The sequence below is a fragment of the Lipophrys pholis genome, assembly GCF_963383615.2.
Source record: "Lipophrys pholis genome assembly, chromosome: 9".
Lineage (NCBI taxonomy): Eukaryota > Metazoa > Chordata > Actinopteri > Blenniiformes > Blenniidae > Lipophrys > Lipophrys pholis.
Genome location: NC_137639.1, coordinates 24,224,065 through 24,237,931, shown reverse-complemented (window position 1 = coordinate 24,237,931; position 13,867 = coordinate 24,224,065). Strand labels below are relative to the sequence as shown.

The 13,867-nt window shown below is 42.4% G+C and overlaps 1 protein-coding gene across 4 annotated transcripts; it reads left to right on the top strand.

Annotated features, from left to right (window-relative positions):
• Nucleotides 1–537: 537 nt before the first annotated feature.
• On the top strand, nt 538–12,213 carry esrp1 (epithelial splicing regulatory protein 1). 4 transcript variants are annotated; one of them, XM_080471072.1, is made up of 16 exons: nt 538–895; nt 1,269–1,469; nt 1,565–1,681; nt 2,082–2,193; nt 2,596–2,739; nt 3,298–3,352; nt 3,475–3,585; nt 3,714–3,846; nt 3,970–4,012; nt 4,747–5,066; nt 5,795–6,019; nt 6,125–6,365; nt 7,516–7,696; nt 8,600–8,741; nt 9,226–9,348; nt 10,851–12,211. In XM_080471072.1, the coding sequence occupies exons 1-15, from the start codon at nt 764–766 to the stop codon at nt 9,325–9,327; spliced, it is 2,259 nt and encodes a 752-aa protein (XP_080327198.1). In that variant the 5' UTR covers nt 538–763; the 3' UTR covers nt 9,328–9,348; nt 10,851–12,211. The 4 variants fall into 4 exon arrangements, with proteins under 4 accessions (XP_080327198.1, XP_080327196.1, XP_080327197.1 ...); XM_080471071.1 differs by having other exon boundaries at nt 553–895; nt 6,125–6,377; XM_080471070.1 differs by lacking the exon at nt 9,226–9,348 and having other exon boundaries at nt 550–895; nt 10,851–12,213.
• Nucleotides 12,214–13,867: the final 1,654 nt, after the last annotated feature.

Below are 13,867 nucleotides of genomic sequence, written 5' to 3'. Positions count from 1 at the left end.
TTTTAAATGTATTTCATAATTTATTCACTAAGAATAAAGATACTTAATTGCCTTGTTTTAATGTATTTCATTTATTACATTGTAAAGCACTGTGAATTGCCTTGTGTCTGAATGGCGCTACATCAATAACTTTGCCCTGCCTTTGAATGAATGGACGAGTAACAAAATTAATATGAACAATGATAATGATAACATGTAAAACAATAACAACAATAACAGTATAAATATATAATGTGACCGTGATACTATTTAAAAAAAGAAAAATCCACACCCAATTTCATTTACACCTTCAAGACAATTAGTTATTCATATTTTTTTTCACTGAAAAACAGTTAGTTAATTAAAAAGTTAGTTAGTTAAAAAGGGGGCCATGGAGTTATGCGCATTTCCTTTAAAAGCCATCGTTGTAGAAGAGAAGCATAACGTGTTTAATACGACTGATGGCTCGTGCTATGCCACGTCTTTGAACTACCTGAAAGAGGGAGGGGGCAGGTGGGAGTCACGTGGTCACACAGGTAGGTTCACTACAAAAACTGGGGGCGTTCAGCCATTACTCCGCGATGGTGACTGCGGGAGGCTTCACGTAAAAAAAAAAAGATCGCACCCCGCGACGAAACTTTGGATTTACGGAGCTCCCCTTTGCAATCAGGTGTCGTAGTAAAGGTGTTTCTACCTGGCGCCACCCCGCTCGCGGCTTCTCTTCCTCCTGCCCGCAGTTATTGTAGACTTTAGTGTAGCGCGTTTCGAAACTGCTTGTGTTCAGATGACGGCGCAGGTAGATTACCTGGTGGTGCTTTTCACCGCCACATCTGGCGCGAGCGGAGAGCTGCTGGGGTCCGACGAGAAGGAGCTCGTGCAGTTAGTTTGGCAGCTCGTGGATTTAAAGAACAAAAAGGTAAAAGCTCTATTAATTCTGTTTTGTTTTTGTTTGTTTGTTTGCTTCCTTTAATTCAAATATGTAGTTAAAGAGAACACAAGATGACTGGACTAGACTATAAAAATGAAATGGAAATGCATAATTAATGATGTCATGAGCCAGGTGAGTTAATATAGATTCCGTCTCTATACACACATTTGAACAAATCCCATTTAGTTGGAAAATAACATAATACAAAGACAACGAAAATATAGTATCTTAATATTCAAACAGTCTCCTGCTTGGGTCCTACAATGTGTTAATATGTATGACCATGCTATTCACATGTTGTGAACTTGTATAATGTTTCTTAATGGTTTCCAGACTGACTTGTTTTCTTCTCAAAAACCAGTTGGGCAAGGTGAATGAGCTCCTCATTAAGCCTGAACTTTCAGACTTGACAGAAGAACAAGAGAAGGAGGTGGAGGATGTGGTGGAGGAGAGTGTGGAGGAGAGCGTGGAAGAGAGCGTGGAGGAGAGCGTGGAGGAGAAAACTGGCTCTGGTGCAGACTGTTGCTTCACAGCCATAAGTCTTGAGACGGCGTTAGATCTGGTAACAACACGTCTGCAGTCATTATATATGCACATTTTCACCCATTTCAATGTCAGTTTTGAGAATCTCTGATGTGTTTTTTTTTTTTTTTACAGTTTCATTTACAACTTACTAACGAGGTGAACAGCGCGGGTGCAGGCACGTCGTTGTGTTTGTGTACGGACGGGCAGCTTCATGTCCGTCAAGTGATTCACCCCGAGGCCGCGAGCAAGGTGAGCGAGCTGGGAGAGGGATCACCTCGCAGCCAGGGCGGATGGTCCCTGGCTGACTGCAGGAACCACGCCGACCACAAAGAGATGTGTGGCGTCAACACTGTGCTCCCAGCTGAAGTTAACGTTACAGTGAAAATCGATCTACATGAGGAAGACGCTCATACAAACCTGTCTAAGTGCACACGCCCATGCACATACTTGTGACCATCAAGTAGCTGCCGCACAATGAAGACAATGATACTTTCATGTGCCCTGAAAACTTTTAGCAAAACAAGACTCACAAAGATGGCAGGGCTTGCTCTGCTGGCTTAAGCAAACATTATTGTGAGAGCTGTAAAATGAACAGCTGTTGATGAGCCACTTGTTCTTATCATTTCCTTTAATTTTCTTCCCTTTCTAGAACTTACTGGTCCCAGACTGTTTCTACTCTTTTTATGACCTTCGAAAGGAGTTCAAGCAGCACTTCCCCACATCTGACCTCAAGACTCTGAATGTATACACCATGGCAGAGTGTATCCTTTTTTTTAACTATGTAGTGTGTGTGTTATAGATCCTCAATGTTTTTTTTTTTTTCTTTTCATATCACTTTGACATAGGCACAACGTGCTCATTAAATGTTTATAAGCCACAGGTTGTTGGCTGCGGGGTGAGAAGTTTTGAAATGCAAATAAGGAATGAATGGGAGCACCTTACAAAGTCCCCTGTGAAAGAGTGTGTGTTTAGCCAACAGTGCAATCCCCACACACCCACTGCAACAGTAAGACTAATATCTTTGTGGGTTCCTCACCTTGTTCCTTGACCCTCTCTATCGCAATTGGACCTTTTACACACGTGTCCATAGATCAGAGACAACACTTTGCTCGATTCCTAAGCTTTCTTTCTTTGGCTTTTCTTAACTGTCTCTCAAACCTCAGCCCTTAGTATACCCGTTGATGTGCCCACCATGTGGGATTCCTCAGCCACACTGGATCCATCAACTGCCATGCCTGCAGAAGTAGCCGTGCAGCAGGTGCAGCAAATGGGCAGTGTCGTCCTCGCACTGCTTTCTGAGCCATTTAGTGAGTACCGTGTATGAGATTCATATTAACATATTAGTATTAGACATACAGGATTGCTGCTTTCTGCATAGAGATAGACAAAACATCACATGGGGATTATTTAGGAGATTAAAAATGGAAGAAAATTGATAAATCGGGATAGGTTCTGAAAAACGATGATCAAAGATCTACAATATTTGATGTGGGTTTTTTTTATTCCAGCAAAGGGATTATTATCTGTTTTTGTTTTCATTTCTGATGACACTAAAGTAAATGTGTTTTGATCTCTGGTTAAACCTAAATTATGCTTGACAGTAGTAAATAGCTTTGATTGCATGATTATCCTGTCATCGGCAAACTTCAAACACAATAAAAAGAAGGGTTAGTTAAGTTTTTTTGTAAATTGCTTGTCAAATCAGTTCCTGTTCCCCACATGGTGGTGCAGTGGTTTGAACAATCACCTCACAATGCGAATGTCAAGTTACAAGTCATGGATTTTTTGAGGTTTACTTTATGTGCCGTGATTTCGAAGGGCTTTTGTGCAATTCTGAGTTCCTGTCATTTCTCCCCGCATCACAGACCACAGTCTTTCTGATGCAGAGAGAGTTAATGAGAAGTTTGAGAGCGGCACATGGTGAGCAGCGTCTATTTGAAATAAACATTTCTCTTTATCCTCCACCTCTAAAAATGAATCTCGACTTGGGCTCCCGCTGTGCTGCTTTCTAAGAGTGTCGGTTTGTGTTTGTGGGTATTCAGCAGTAAGATGGAGAAAGTGTGTGACAACACGGTGATCAGAGCCAGAGGGTTGCCATGGCAGTCTTCTGACCAGGACATCGCCCGATTCTTCAGAGGCCTCAACATCGCCAAGTACGTTAATGACACGCTAAAATCATGTCATTTCCAGCAAGTACCGGTGTTGATGTTCATGAGTCATCCTCATACGGCTCGTGATGTTTTGGAAGCTGCTGTAACCCTTGTTGCACTGTGTTGTGCAGAGGAGGGGCTGCGCTGTGTCTTAATGCTCAGGGGAGGAGGAACGGAGAAGCTCTTGTTCGTTTTGTCAGTGAAGAACACAGAGACCTGGCGCTACAGAGACACAAACACCATATGGGCAACAGATACATAGAGGTAACCTGTTGGAACCATCTAATCAAGAAAGTCACGCACACAAGTTCCCCCCCCCCCCCCCCCCATCATTCACCCCAGCTGCAGCTATATTGACCTAAGCACCTTGATTTCCTCTTACGACAGGTTTATAAAGCAACAGGAGAGGACTTCTTGAAGATAGCAGGAGGTGAGAAACTATAAACTCATTTTAAATGAACCTCATCAAACAGGCAAATTTTTTTTTTTATATATATATATATATATATATATATATATATATATATATATATATATTCTTATTTGTTTGAGAGAAATTGGTTCTGAACATTGTTGATGGTGCCAAATTGATGAATTTCCTTTCATGAAAACACTTCAAATTGATTGTTTTTAAAGTGTAAATGGAAAAGTGAATGCCCTGCTGTTTAACTTCATGCAATACTTTGTTTTTATTTGTTGGCGTTACAACAACTTTTAGCTCTCTGACAAATATTTCCACACCAAAAGTACGTTTTCTGCTCACTTGTCACCTTTTGTGGAAAATCTTGATCTGCTGGAAATGTTAATAAGCATGACTCATCAATATCTATCGTTTGTTTTTATTTATAGTATCATGGCTTTTAATGAGTGCAGCAAGTTTGTCATTTTGTCAACCATGCAGAACTCATCATTGAATCACTTCGTTTGTATGTTTAGGATTTTACTCAGATAATGACGACCTACCGGGCCACAGAAGTGACCTCATTATTGCAGCGTGAAAAGTTCAGGCTGCTGCTCACAGTCGTTAAGTCGAGCCTAATTTTCACACATTACAAAAAAAGAAAACACTCCAAATCATCAGGCGGCTGTTTAGAGAAGCTTCACAAAGATGTATATTTATGTTCTTGAGGCTAAACTCCTATCTGTTCTGTGTGTTTTTTCCAGGTACCTCCAACGAGGTGGCGGTATTCCTCTCCCGTGAGGACCAAATCATCGTCAGGATGCGGGGTCTCCCTTTCACCGCAACACACGAGCAGGTGCTCTTCTTCTTCTCGCCGGAGGACGAACTGAAGGAGACATGTCCCGTCAGCGGAGGAAAGGATGGCATCCTGTTTGTGCGCTACCCAGATGGACGCCCAACTGGCGACGCGTTTGTGCTGTTCGCCTGTGAGGAACATGCCCAGTGCGCTCTGAAGAAGCACAAGGAACTCCTGGGCAAGAGATACATTGAGCTGTTTAAAAGCACCGCAGCAGAAGTACAACAGGTATGTCAGGGTGTGGTCGTGTGGATATGGGCGCACTTCATATTACAGTGTGTACTTGAGCTAAATGCACAGATGTGTGTGCTCATTTTTTTTTTAGCTCTCCTCTGCCTATTTTTTGAATTGTGCATTGTTGTTTTGAGGATTAACAGAGGGGCTTTGAGACGTTTGCGTTTGTTTGCACACACAGCAGAGGGTGACAATGTGAGGGGGTGTTTTTGTCTGCTCTGTTAATTGTTAGATTTACTGAAGCAAGGCGTATGGGTTGGTACCTGACAAACAAGGTTGACTATGTTTGCATACTGGCTCTCTTTTTCTCTTCTGTTTTGTATCTCTCTGAACGCCTTTCTGTCCTCCGCTCTGTCAGTCTGTTGAGATGAATGCATGGTGGCTAATTTTCTTATCTTTCTGGGCTGGTAAGTTTATAGCCCATATACGTATCTATGCAGAGACCTTTCCTTGTGCTTGGAAGAGTCGTTTTATTGGTCCTCTTCAGAAACGCAAACATGCTGGTGTCCTGTTGGCAACCGGCCAACTCCTGTCTGACAATGCGGCACACTTTATCACAATGTGGACTTACTCTTTTTTTATGTGATTGAGACAAGCAATGATATCATTTGTTGTAGACTTAAAATAAATAATTTGAGTTTGTCACTGAGACTACCTTCTTGATAGTCACTGTTCCAGGAAGATGATCTAATATGAACCTGTTGCTGCATGCATGTTTTTAGGTGTTGAACCGGTACTCATCAGCCCCTCTGATTCCTGTGGCCCCTGCTCCCCTGATGGCAATGTTGCCCACAATGTCTCTCCTGCCCTCTCCTGGTGGGATAAGAGACTGCCTGAGGCTGAGGGGGCTGCCGTACACGGCAAGCATAGAGGACATCCTCACCTTCCTGGGCGAGTTTACACATGATATCAGACCACATGGCGTGCACATGGTCCTAAACCAGCAGGTACATGCAGTACCCACACTGACACACCCATTGACTGAAATGTGTTCTGACACAAATTTGAAAATGTTGCCGAATGTTTTCCGACTGGGATTCTGTTTTTTCCAGGGTCGTCCATCTGGTGACTGCTTCATCCAGATGACTTCGGCAGAGCGAGCGCTTCAGGCCTCACAGCGGCTGCACAAGCACATCATGACCACCCAGCGCGGGCAAAATAGCCGCTACGTGGAGGTGTTCCCCTGCAGCGCCGAGGAGATGGGCCTTGTGCTGATGGGAGGCTCGCTTTCGCACATGCACACACATACACACACCAGGAGCAGGAGTGGGACGGGGCTCAGCCCGCCGCCATGTAAGTCGAGACGTAAGTGCTGCTGGGAGCTGGGGTTGCTTCGGGACTGCCGGGTAGGTGGGCTCCTGCCGTGGGGGGCAGGGTCGCTGGGTTTTCTCCAATCTAGAACTGTGGGAGGATGAGGGACACGTGGTTTAACCCAAAGGATTCCAAATTGTGTGTGTGAGAGTTTGTTGGTTTAGTGTGAGTGTGGTACGCTTTGGTAATTTAGTGTGATTAAATTATCCAACTGCATGTTGTGAGAAACCTCACGTTTAACTGTCCTTTTTGATTTTCACCTGTGTGCGCCCATTCTGATTGAAATCTTTGGTTTGGTTCTTCAGTGGCATGTCTGTAACTCATTCTTAATTTAACTCCCCCACCACTACTCAATGATTTTACTGCTATCTGATACGATTGGAAACGTGTAAGGAAGATATGTATAATTTCAGCTTGTTTAAAAAAAAAAAAAGTAAATTTGCTTACAATTGTCTAATTTGATCAGATATGCAGCTGTGGTTGTGGGATTTAACTCCAATAGTCCAGCACACCTCTGGCGTGCGTGTCTAATGTACTTATCCAATCAGGACCTGCGAAAAGGTGGGCAGAGCTGCAAGCTGCAAGCTGATGCATAGATGTGCTTTGCTCCATGTGCCTGTTGTCCTTCACGAAATGTGCACTGAGAAGACAACATTAAAAATGATTCTGTTCACAAATTGCTTGACAGACATTTAAGTGCAAATGTTCACATGAGTGAAAAGGATACAGCACAGGGAGCCAAGGCAAGATATGTGGGGACTGGGGTGAGGTACTAAAACAATATCTTGTGCTTATTATTTAGAAATGCAAAAGTTGGCCAATTTCTTTTCCACACACACACAGTTGAAATTACTGACATGCATATGTGAAGGTGCAATGCTACAGAGTTGATTGAACTTGTTTGTAATGAACGCAACACCAATGGTACTGCTCAGTAAGTCACTTTCATTTCTCATCACTCGATACGTTTGTCAAAAGCTGAGCAATGGAAATAGATGGTCATTGTTTGCAAGTTTGCATGAGCAGCTTTCCTTGAAACAAACAATGGCCAGGCTTCACTGTCTGTCTCTATTTGCCTTCTTTTTTTTTTTTTTTTTTTTTAAACGTTACGTCTCCCTCTTTTCCTCGCCAGGTTTGTCTCCTCCATCCTACTCCTTCGCCCCTGCGCCACCTATCCTACCTACAGAGGCTGCTGCTGCTCTTTATCCTCCCTTTGGTCAGGTTCTGCTGGCCCCTCGCCCTCTGCCACCAGGACATCCCTACTACCCTGCCTCAGCCCAGATATACATGAACTACACAGCCTACTACCCAAGGTATAATGGTATCCAACAACATAGGTTTATTAGAATTCTTCATTCTAGTGCTAATGGTTTCAAATAAAGCACTGTTAAAGATGATCACCTTACGAGTAGAACCAATACTTGTAATACCTGTTTAAGCTTGTTCTTCTTTTTTTTTATGATAGTGTGTTATCTCTGGATGTAATTATAAAGAATCAACAAGAAAGGCTGAATACAACTGATACTGATATAATGCTGCTACACATACCATCATTCAGTGTGCATATAATCCTTTGTGAGAAGTGTTTACATAATGATCTCACGTTTACGACTTCAATTCTACATTCAATACCCGGCTGTGACTTCCTCGATCTGAAGTGAAGCTGTTTGGGTTTACTTTTGAGCTGTGTGCCACTGAGCGAGTGAATAAGAAACCCAACAAGTATTGCGTACATGTTTGATTTTAGGCTCACTCTGTTTGCAGAGTGTAAGTGTGATGAAACGTTTGTATACACTTTTTTTCTTTATATGTCAAACCTTAAAAAGTGCAGCTATTTTAAGTCTTGACATCCATCAAATAAAGCCAGAACCTTATAGCCAAATTCTTTTTTTTTTTTTTTTTTTAAAGGCAAAAGTTGATTTTAGCTGATTTTAAACAGAAAGGGGAAAATGTCTGAGCCAGGGAGAAAAGCCAGGGGAAGGCTGATTAATAACAGAAAGGTTGCTGTGTTATCGGAGAACTTGGTAAACATTAGGTGACCTTGGTTTCTTCCTGGTCGTGTGTGTCATTGACAAAGCAGGTCACTTAAAGACAACACCCAAAGTTTCTCCCAGTTTCATGGGGTCTTTGTGTATGTAAGAAGAGGTTTATTGCTTTATAAACAGTCATTGTTTGCTTATTCTCTTTTGTTTTGTTTTGTTTTTTAATTTCTCCAGCCCACCCGGCTCACCCAACACCTTAGGTTTCTACCCCTCCCCCTCCTCTCTCTCTTCACCGGGAGGTTTGGTACGCATGCCGAGTCTGACCTACAACAGCAACGGTGTTAAGGACATCATGAGCGCCATGCAGGGTTACCAGGTAAGAAGAAGCTGAATAATCTCACTCATTTTGCCCCCATACATGAAACTGTTGTGTACCTCCTAGAGCTGAAATATGCCTTGTTATGATCCAAGTGTTGTATTAGAGTCCCCTTTTATTATGGGTGTGTATTGTGAGGCATCTACTGTGTTTGCCTAAAGGCTATCAAACTAGTTTATCCTGTCTACTCTCCCTGTTCTGTCACACATGCTCTGCTGCCTGCTTCAACTTGAACTGAACGAGTTCATGTCTTTTTTTTCTTCTTTTTTTTTTATCTGCAAGACAGTGAAGAGTGTTATGAAAAAGATTAGTCAATAAAAAATCTGGAGATCAGCTTGGAGTGAGAACACATTTTTAACCTCCACTTTCACGCCGGTCCTAGATTTCAAAGAGCCGCTTGCCGTTTAGGTTGGCATCAATGCTTGCATGTGTCTGAGCCCCCTCCTCTCTTTGCTATTCCCCACCCCCCTTCCTCATGAAACAGTATGCTCCTGAGGATGCTCTCATGCACCCCCACGGGCCTGTGCACGCTCAAGACCAGGCCAGGACATTGCTTACGCAGCCCAAAGAATGGGTGTGTTATTAAGGTGTCAGAGGCAGGTGGCAGGTAAGGAATGGCTGAGGGCTGAGCGAAGGGGTCTCCTCTTAGACTTATAGCTATGGCTTGCATTTTGACTGGTCACTGGGGGCTACAAAGTCTCTAACATTTTCTGTATAGATTTGGGAGATGTTTAATTTTTAATCTCTTCGCAAGAGCAGCAGCCGTGATTAGAGGAGTTTTCATGGGACTTTAGTATGTCTGTGGGTTTGGTTTTGAATGACTTTGATGATGTTTGGCCTTATCAAATACTGACTACTAAACCTCTGTTCTGAAGATGTTCGATGCAGTACGCTGACGGCAAAAAGAGCCAACTGACCGTTCACTAAACCGCCCTCATTCTTATACTAAACATGTCAAACAGTGTGAAATCCCTGCCCAATAACTAACTGTTGTGGCTTAATTTCATCTAAAAAAATCCTATTATGTTTGATTTTTCCATTTCAGTTCAGACAAAGACCTAACAGTACAAGTCAAAAATGTGTTTATCAGCTTCAGCGTGAGCTGAAATGATCGTGTTTATTTTGGGAAACCCCTAACATTGCCTCTAGGAAAGGCTTTGATCTCCTTATCACATCTCTGATTTGTTAAAGCATTGCACTGAAGCCAAACACAAGTAGACACACCCAGTCTCAGCAACACGCTCAAGCAGAAGGCTTCAAAATAAAAGCATTCTGCTCTAGAGTTTAGGAAGTATCTTCTTTTCATGGTTGTACTTCACATCAGATCAGGAAAAACCCAGGTTGGGAACTGCTGAGCTAAATTCCCTATATTATGCTCTAGTATCCTAGTAGCTGTATGTTATTGAGTATTTACCATCTGTGAGCTTGAATAATAATGTCGGCTCCATCGTGTCGGCTGTATTGAGGAGTTCAATACATGAGCAAAGTAATCTTCGGTAAATAATACTCAGTAGGAGCCGGCTGAACTGAATCGCCATTGTTAGTGACTGAATCACTGGCTTTCAGAAGGTGTCAGCCAGCTGTGATTCACACTCTCACTTTCTCATTAATCGCTCATTAAAAGCCACAGAACAGTCCTAATATGATTTGTCACAAATGATTGGCTTCTGAGCTATTAGTCTCATGGATATTGTGTGTATTTTCAACTGAATTGAGAGGATAGGTCACTGAGCTGGAGTATGAAGTGTTCAGCTCTTGCTGGCAAAAAGTGAACTACTCAATCGACTGTAATCTGTTGACTTCAACGTGCTGTCATGTAAAGATTCACACAGGGAAGCCACTGAGGGGGCGAGTTTAGACAACGGTCAATTGATGCTGTTGTAGCATAATAGTGTGTAATAGATGGGTAATGACAAGTATAGTCTTCAGGAGGTTCAGAAGGTGATGGGTAACATCTGGTGCTGGTGCAAGGGCTCCTTCTCTCTCTCTCTCTCTCTCTCTCTCTCTCTCTCTCTCTCTCTCTGTCTGTCACGGCTGTACTATGATATGATAACACTCCTCTGTCTGTCTCTCTCTTTTCTCACCCCTCGTCACCTCCCCTCCCTTCAGGGTCCGACAGAGTCTCTCCTGAGCAGCAGTCTGATTGGTCAGTCCAGTGCAGGTGACACTCCTCTCATGTCCCTCCCCGCTCTAATGACCAAGCCCGGGGGACAGTATCTGGATCTGACCCTGCTGTAGGATCACACATATACAAAGGTCATGTGACAGTTTGCTATATGTCAAAGACTTGTTAGATTATTTTTTTTTTTTTACTTAGTCTTTTTAGATGTGTTATTTATAACTTTAGAACAGAAATTATTGTATTTTATACCAAATTTGTTGTGGCTTTGGCCAAAAATAGCATTTTTGACTTATATTGCACAATATGTATTTTAAAAGCTTTATAGAGATTTTATAACCTGTTATAATATAATCATTATGATATATTTGATAGCCAAACTAGAGAAGAACGTCATAGAAACCGAGCTAAATCTTTTCCTTAAGCTTTTCTGTGAAGAGTGAACATGTGCGTACGAATGTGAAAATGATGAGAATGAGTATTATGCATGTCTGTGTTGATAGGTTCTATCACATTTTACTTTTGTATACATTTGATACAGTACACAGTGATTGTATTGGAAGCTTTAGTGCATGAAGAAGTCAGTAGTAAAACTTTATGATGTTTACATAATGCCAAATATAAATGCACTGCTAATCAATAAAAGAAAAATACTAATGAATATAATAGCAGTATATTTGAATATGTTACACTGTGAGTTTGCGAGTCTGATTCTTGTGTCAGGCTTCACTTACGTAAACGTGACATCTCACACTTTATCAGCCCCATGCTTTCCTCCTGTATGTGCCCTGTTTGGGTATGTCTCCTTGTTGCAGTATGTCAGTTTTGTCTTGCCTTTTGTTTTGAACTCACCTGAACTCAGAACAGCCGCAGTTCTCTGTAATTTCACCACAGGTTTGCATTCTCAAGAGGACTCAAGTCACAAGCTCTCAGCTTACCAAGTGAATCTCGGGAGCCTGAAGTGGTTTATGGCTAATATCAATATATGTTTTATTCAGGATTTATTAGTCCCACATGCTTACCTCGTCCTCTTTCCATCAGTTACACTGATATTCGAGCGTGTGATTGAATGATGTGCACACTGTAGTTTTACCAAACCTGCTTCTCTTTAGATCATCCAGAAATTTGAAAGAGTAAGGAAGGAAAGAAGGAAAGGCATGTGCGACATGTATCTTGTGAAATCGATTTCCCGTCTGTGCCATGAGAAGTTAATGTTTGTGCTCCTTGTTTCTGTAACGCGTCCTACAGCAGAACTGGGACGGTCTGCTGCAGCTGTGTTGAAAAAAACAATAAACATAACATGGGACATTTGACGGCCCCCCAGCTGTTTGAGTTCACTGTTTTTCTCCTGAGCATTTCATTTCACCTCGCTGTGTGCACATCGGGAGAGTTTTGAAGTGAAGGAGCACAAACACGCAGGTGAAGCCGCCCGATGACAGAAAACGGCCCGAGGCAAAACTGTGGGAACTCCCTCTTAGTGTCCTCAGTGATTACCTGTTGCACTTCCCACATACACACTCATGGCACAGCAAAGAAGCCATTGTCACTCAGACACTAAACATATTATGTGAGGGGGGATGGACTTTTTGTTTCGTGGGGTTTTAAAAAGGTAAAGAATGGAGAAGAGCAGGAAGTGGGAAGAGAGACAGGGAAGGCAGACAAAACCAAGTCGGACCCCTTCAGGGAAAATTGTGGCATTGTGTAATCCAATCCTGTGCACCCCACCCAACTCTATCCTTTTTAAATACACTCACCTGTTGAAAGCAGCCAGGCAACACCATTAGTAACGGTGCCCTAAATTTCAAATTATTTCCAGTTAACTTCTTGCTCTTTGTTATTAAAGTCATTGTTGACAAATTAAAAGACTTTACACAGAATCATTTTAATCCATTGTTAAAAGTTTGGAGTTTTTTTTTTTTTTGTTGTTAAAAATAAAACTCTGCCTTAAGTGCAGGTAATTTTGCAAAAGCTCACTGTTCTGTTTGGAGTGATGGCGGCACAGTAGTGCACTGCGAAGTTACATTATGTGGGAAGCAGTTTGTTCCCACCTGCTGGAAAGGATCATTAGTGAGTTTAAATTGCCAAAAGGCATACTGGATTAGACCCCAGGGTATTTAGGATTTACATTTGTTTATATATGAACACACACTGAGAGAAAAAAACTGAGAAGAATATTTTTATCATTGCTAAAAGGAGACGAGTCTGTCGAAATGAACAGCAGGATGTTACTTGGATAAGGGCTGAAACGTCTTCCAGGATACATGAGCGAATCCAGCTGACCTGAATCCATGTGCTTTGAGATGCCTCCTACCTGGACCTATGAGAATATGCATAAACACATGCTTTTAACATCTAATAATAATAATAATGATAATGCATTTTTTTTTTTATAGCACTTTTCTGGACACTCAAAGATGCTTTACATTACATTATTCATTCAATCCATACTCGATGGTGGTAAACTACGTATGTAGCCACAGCTGCCCTGGGGCAGACTGACAGTAGCGGGTCTGCCAATCTGCGCCATCGGCCCTTCCGACAACCACCAACCACTCACTCGCACACGGCACGCTTCTCATCTTTCAGATGCAAACCTTGGCTTCACATTTGCTCACACTCCAGCCCGTGCGCTGCTTTGTTGAACGAATCGCTGAAGGACGGCTCAGAAGAGCTATTATCAGACTGACTCACTGAACCTGATAGCTGTGGAGTCAAATCAATGAGTAATATAATTTAAAACAACATTCCCTCACAGGGCGGGTGAGAACTGCGCACAAACAGGCGAGCAGGGCGAGGCCCATCCACATTCCCATGTCAAAGCAGAGACCAAAGATGCTGCTTCAGATTTGTCAAACCGATGATGTGGCTTTTATTGAGATCCAGCCGAAGACAGGATCAACTCAGTCAAGACAGGCAGTACAACGGCTTATCCTCAGAGGTGGTGGTGACCAAGAAGAGGTGAAATCTGTAACACCTTATCTTCGAGAACATAACTTCTGGGAACAGA

Coding starts and splice junctions, on each gene's coding strand:
- esrp1 (XM_080471069.1), top strand. CDS start 764: ATGACGGCGCAGGTAGATTACCTGGTGGTGCTTTTCACCGCCACATCT. Junction 3,353..3,474: donor AAGTTTGAGAGCGGCACATG/GTGAGCAGCGTC, acceptor GTGGGTATTCAG/CAGTAAGATGGAGAAAGTGT. Junction 3,847..3,969: donor TGGGCAACAGATACATAGAG/GTAACCTGTTGG, acceptor CTCTTACGACAG/GTTTATAAAGCAACAGGAGA.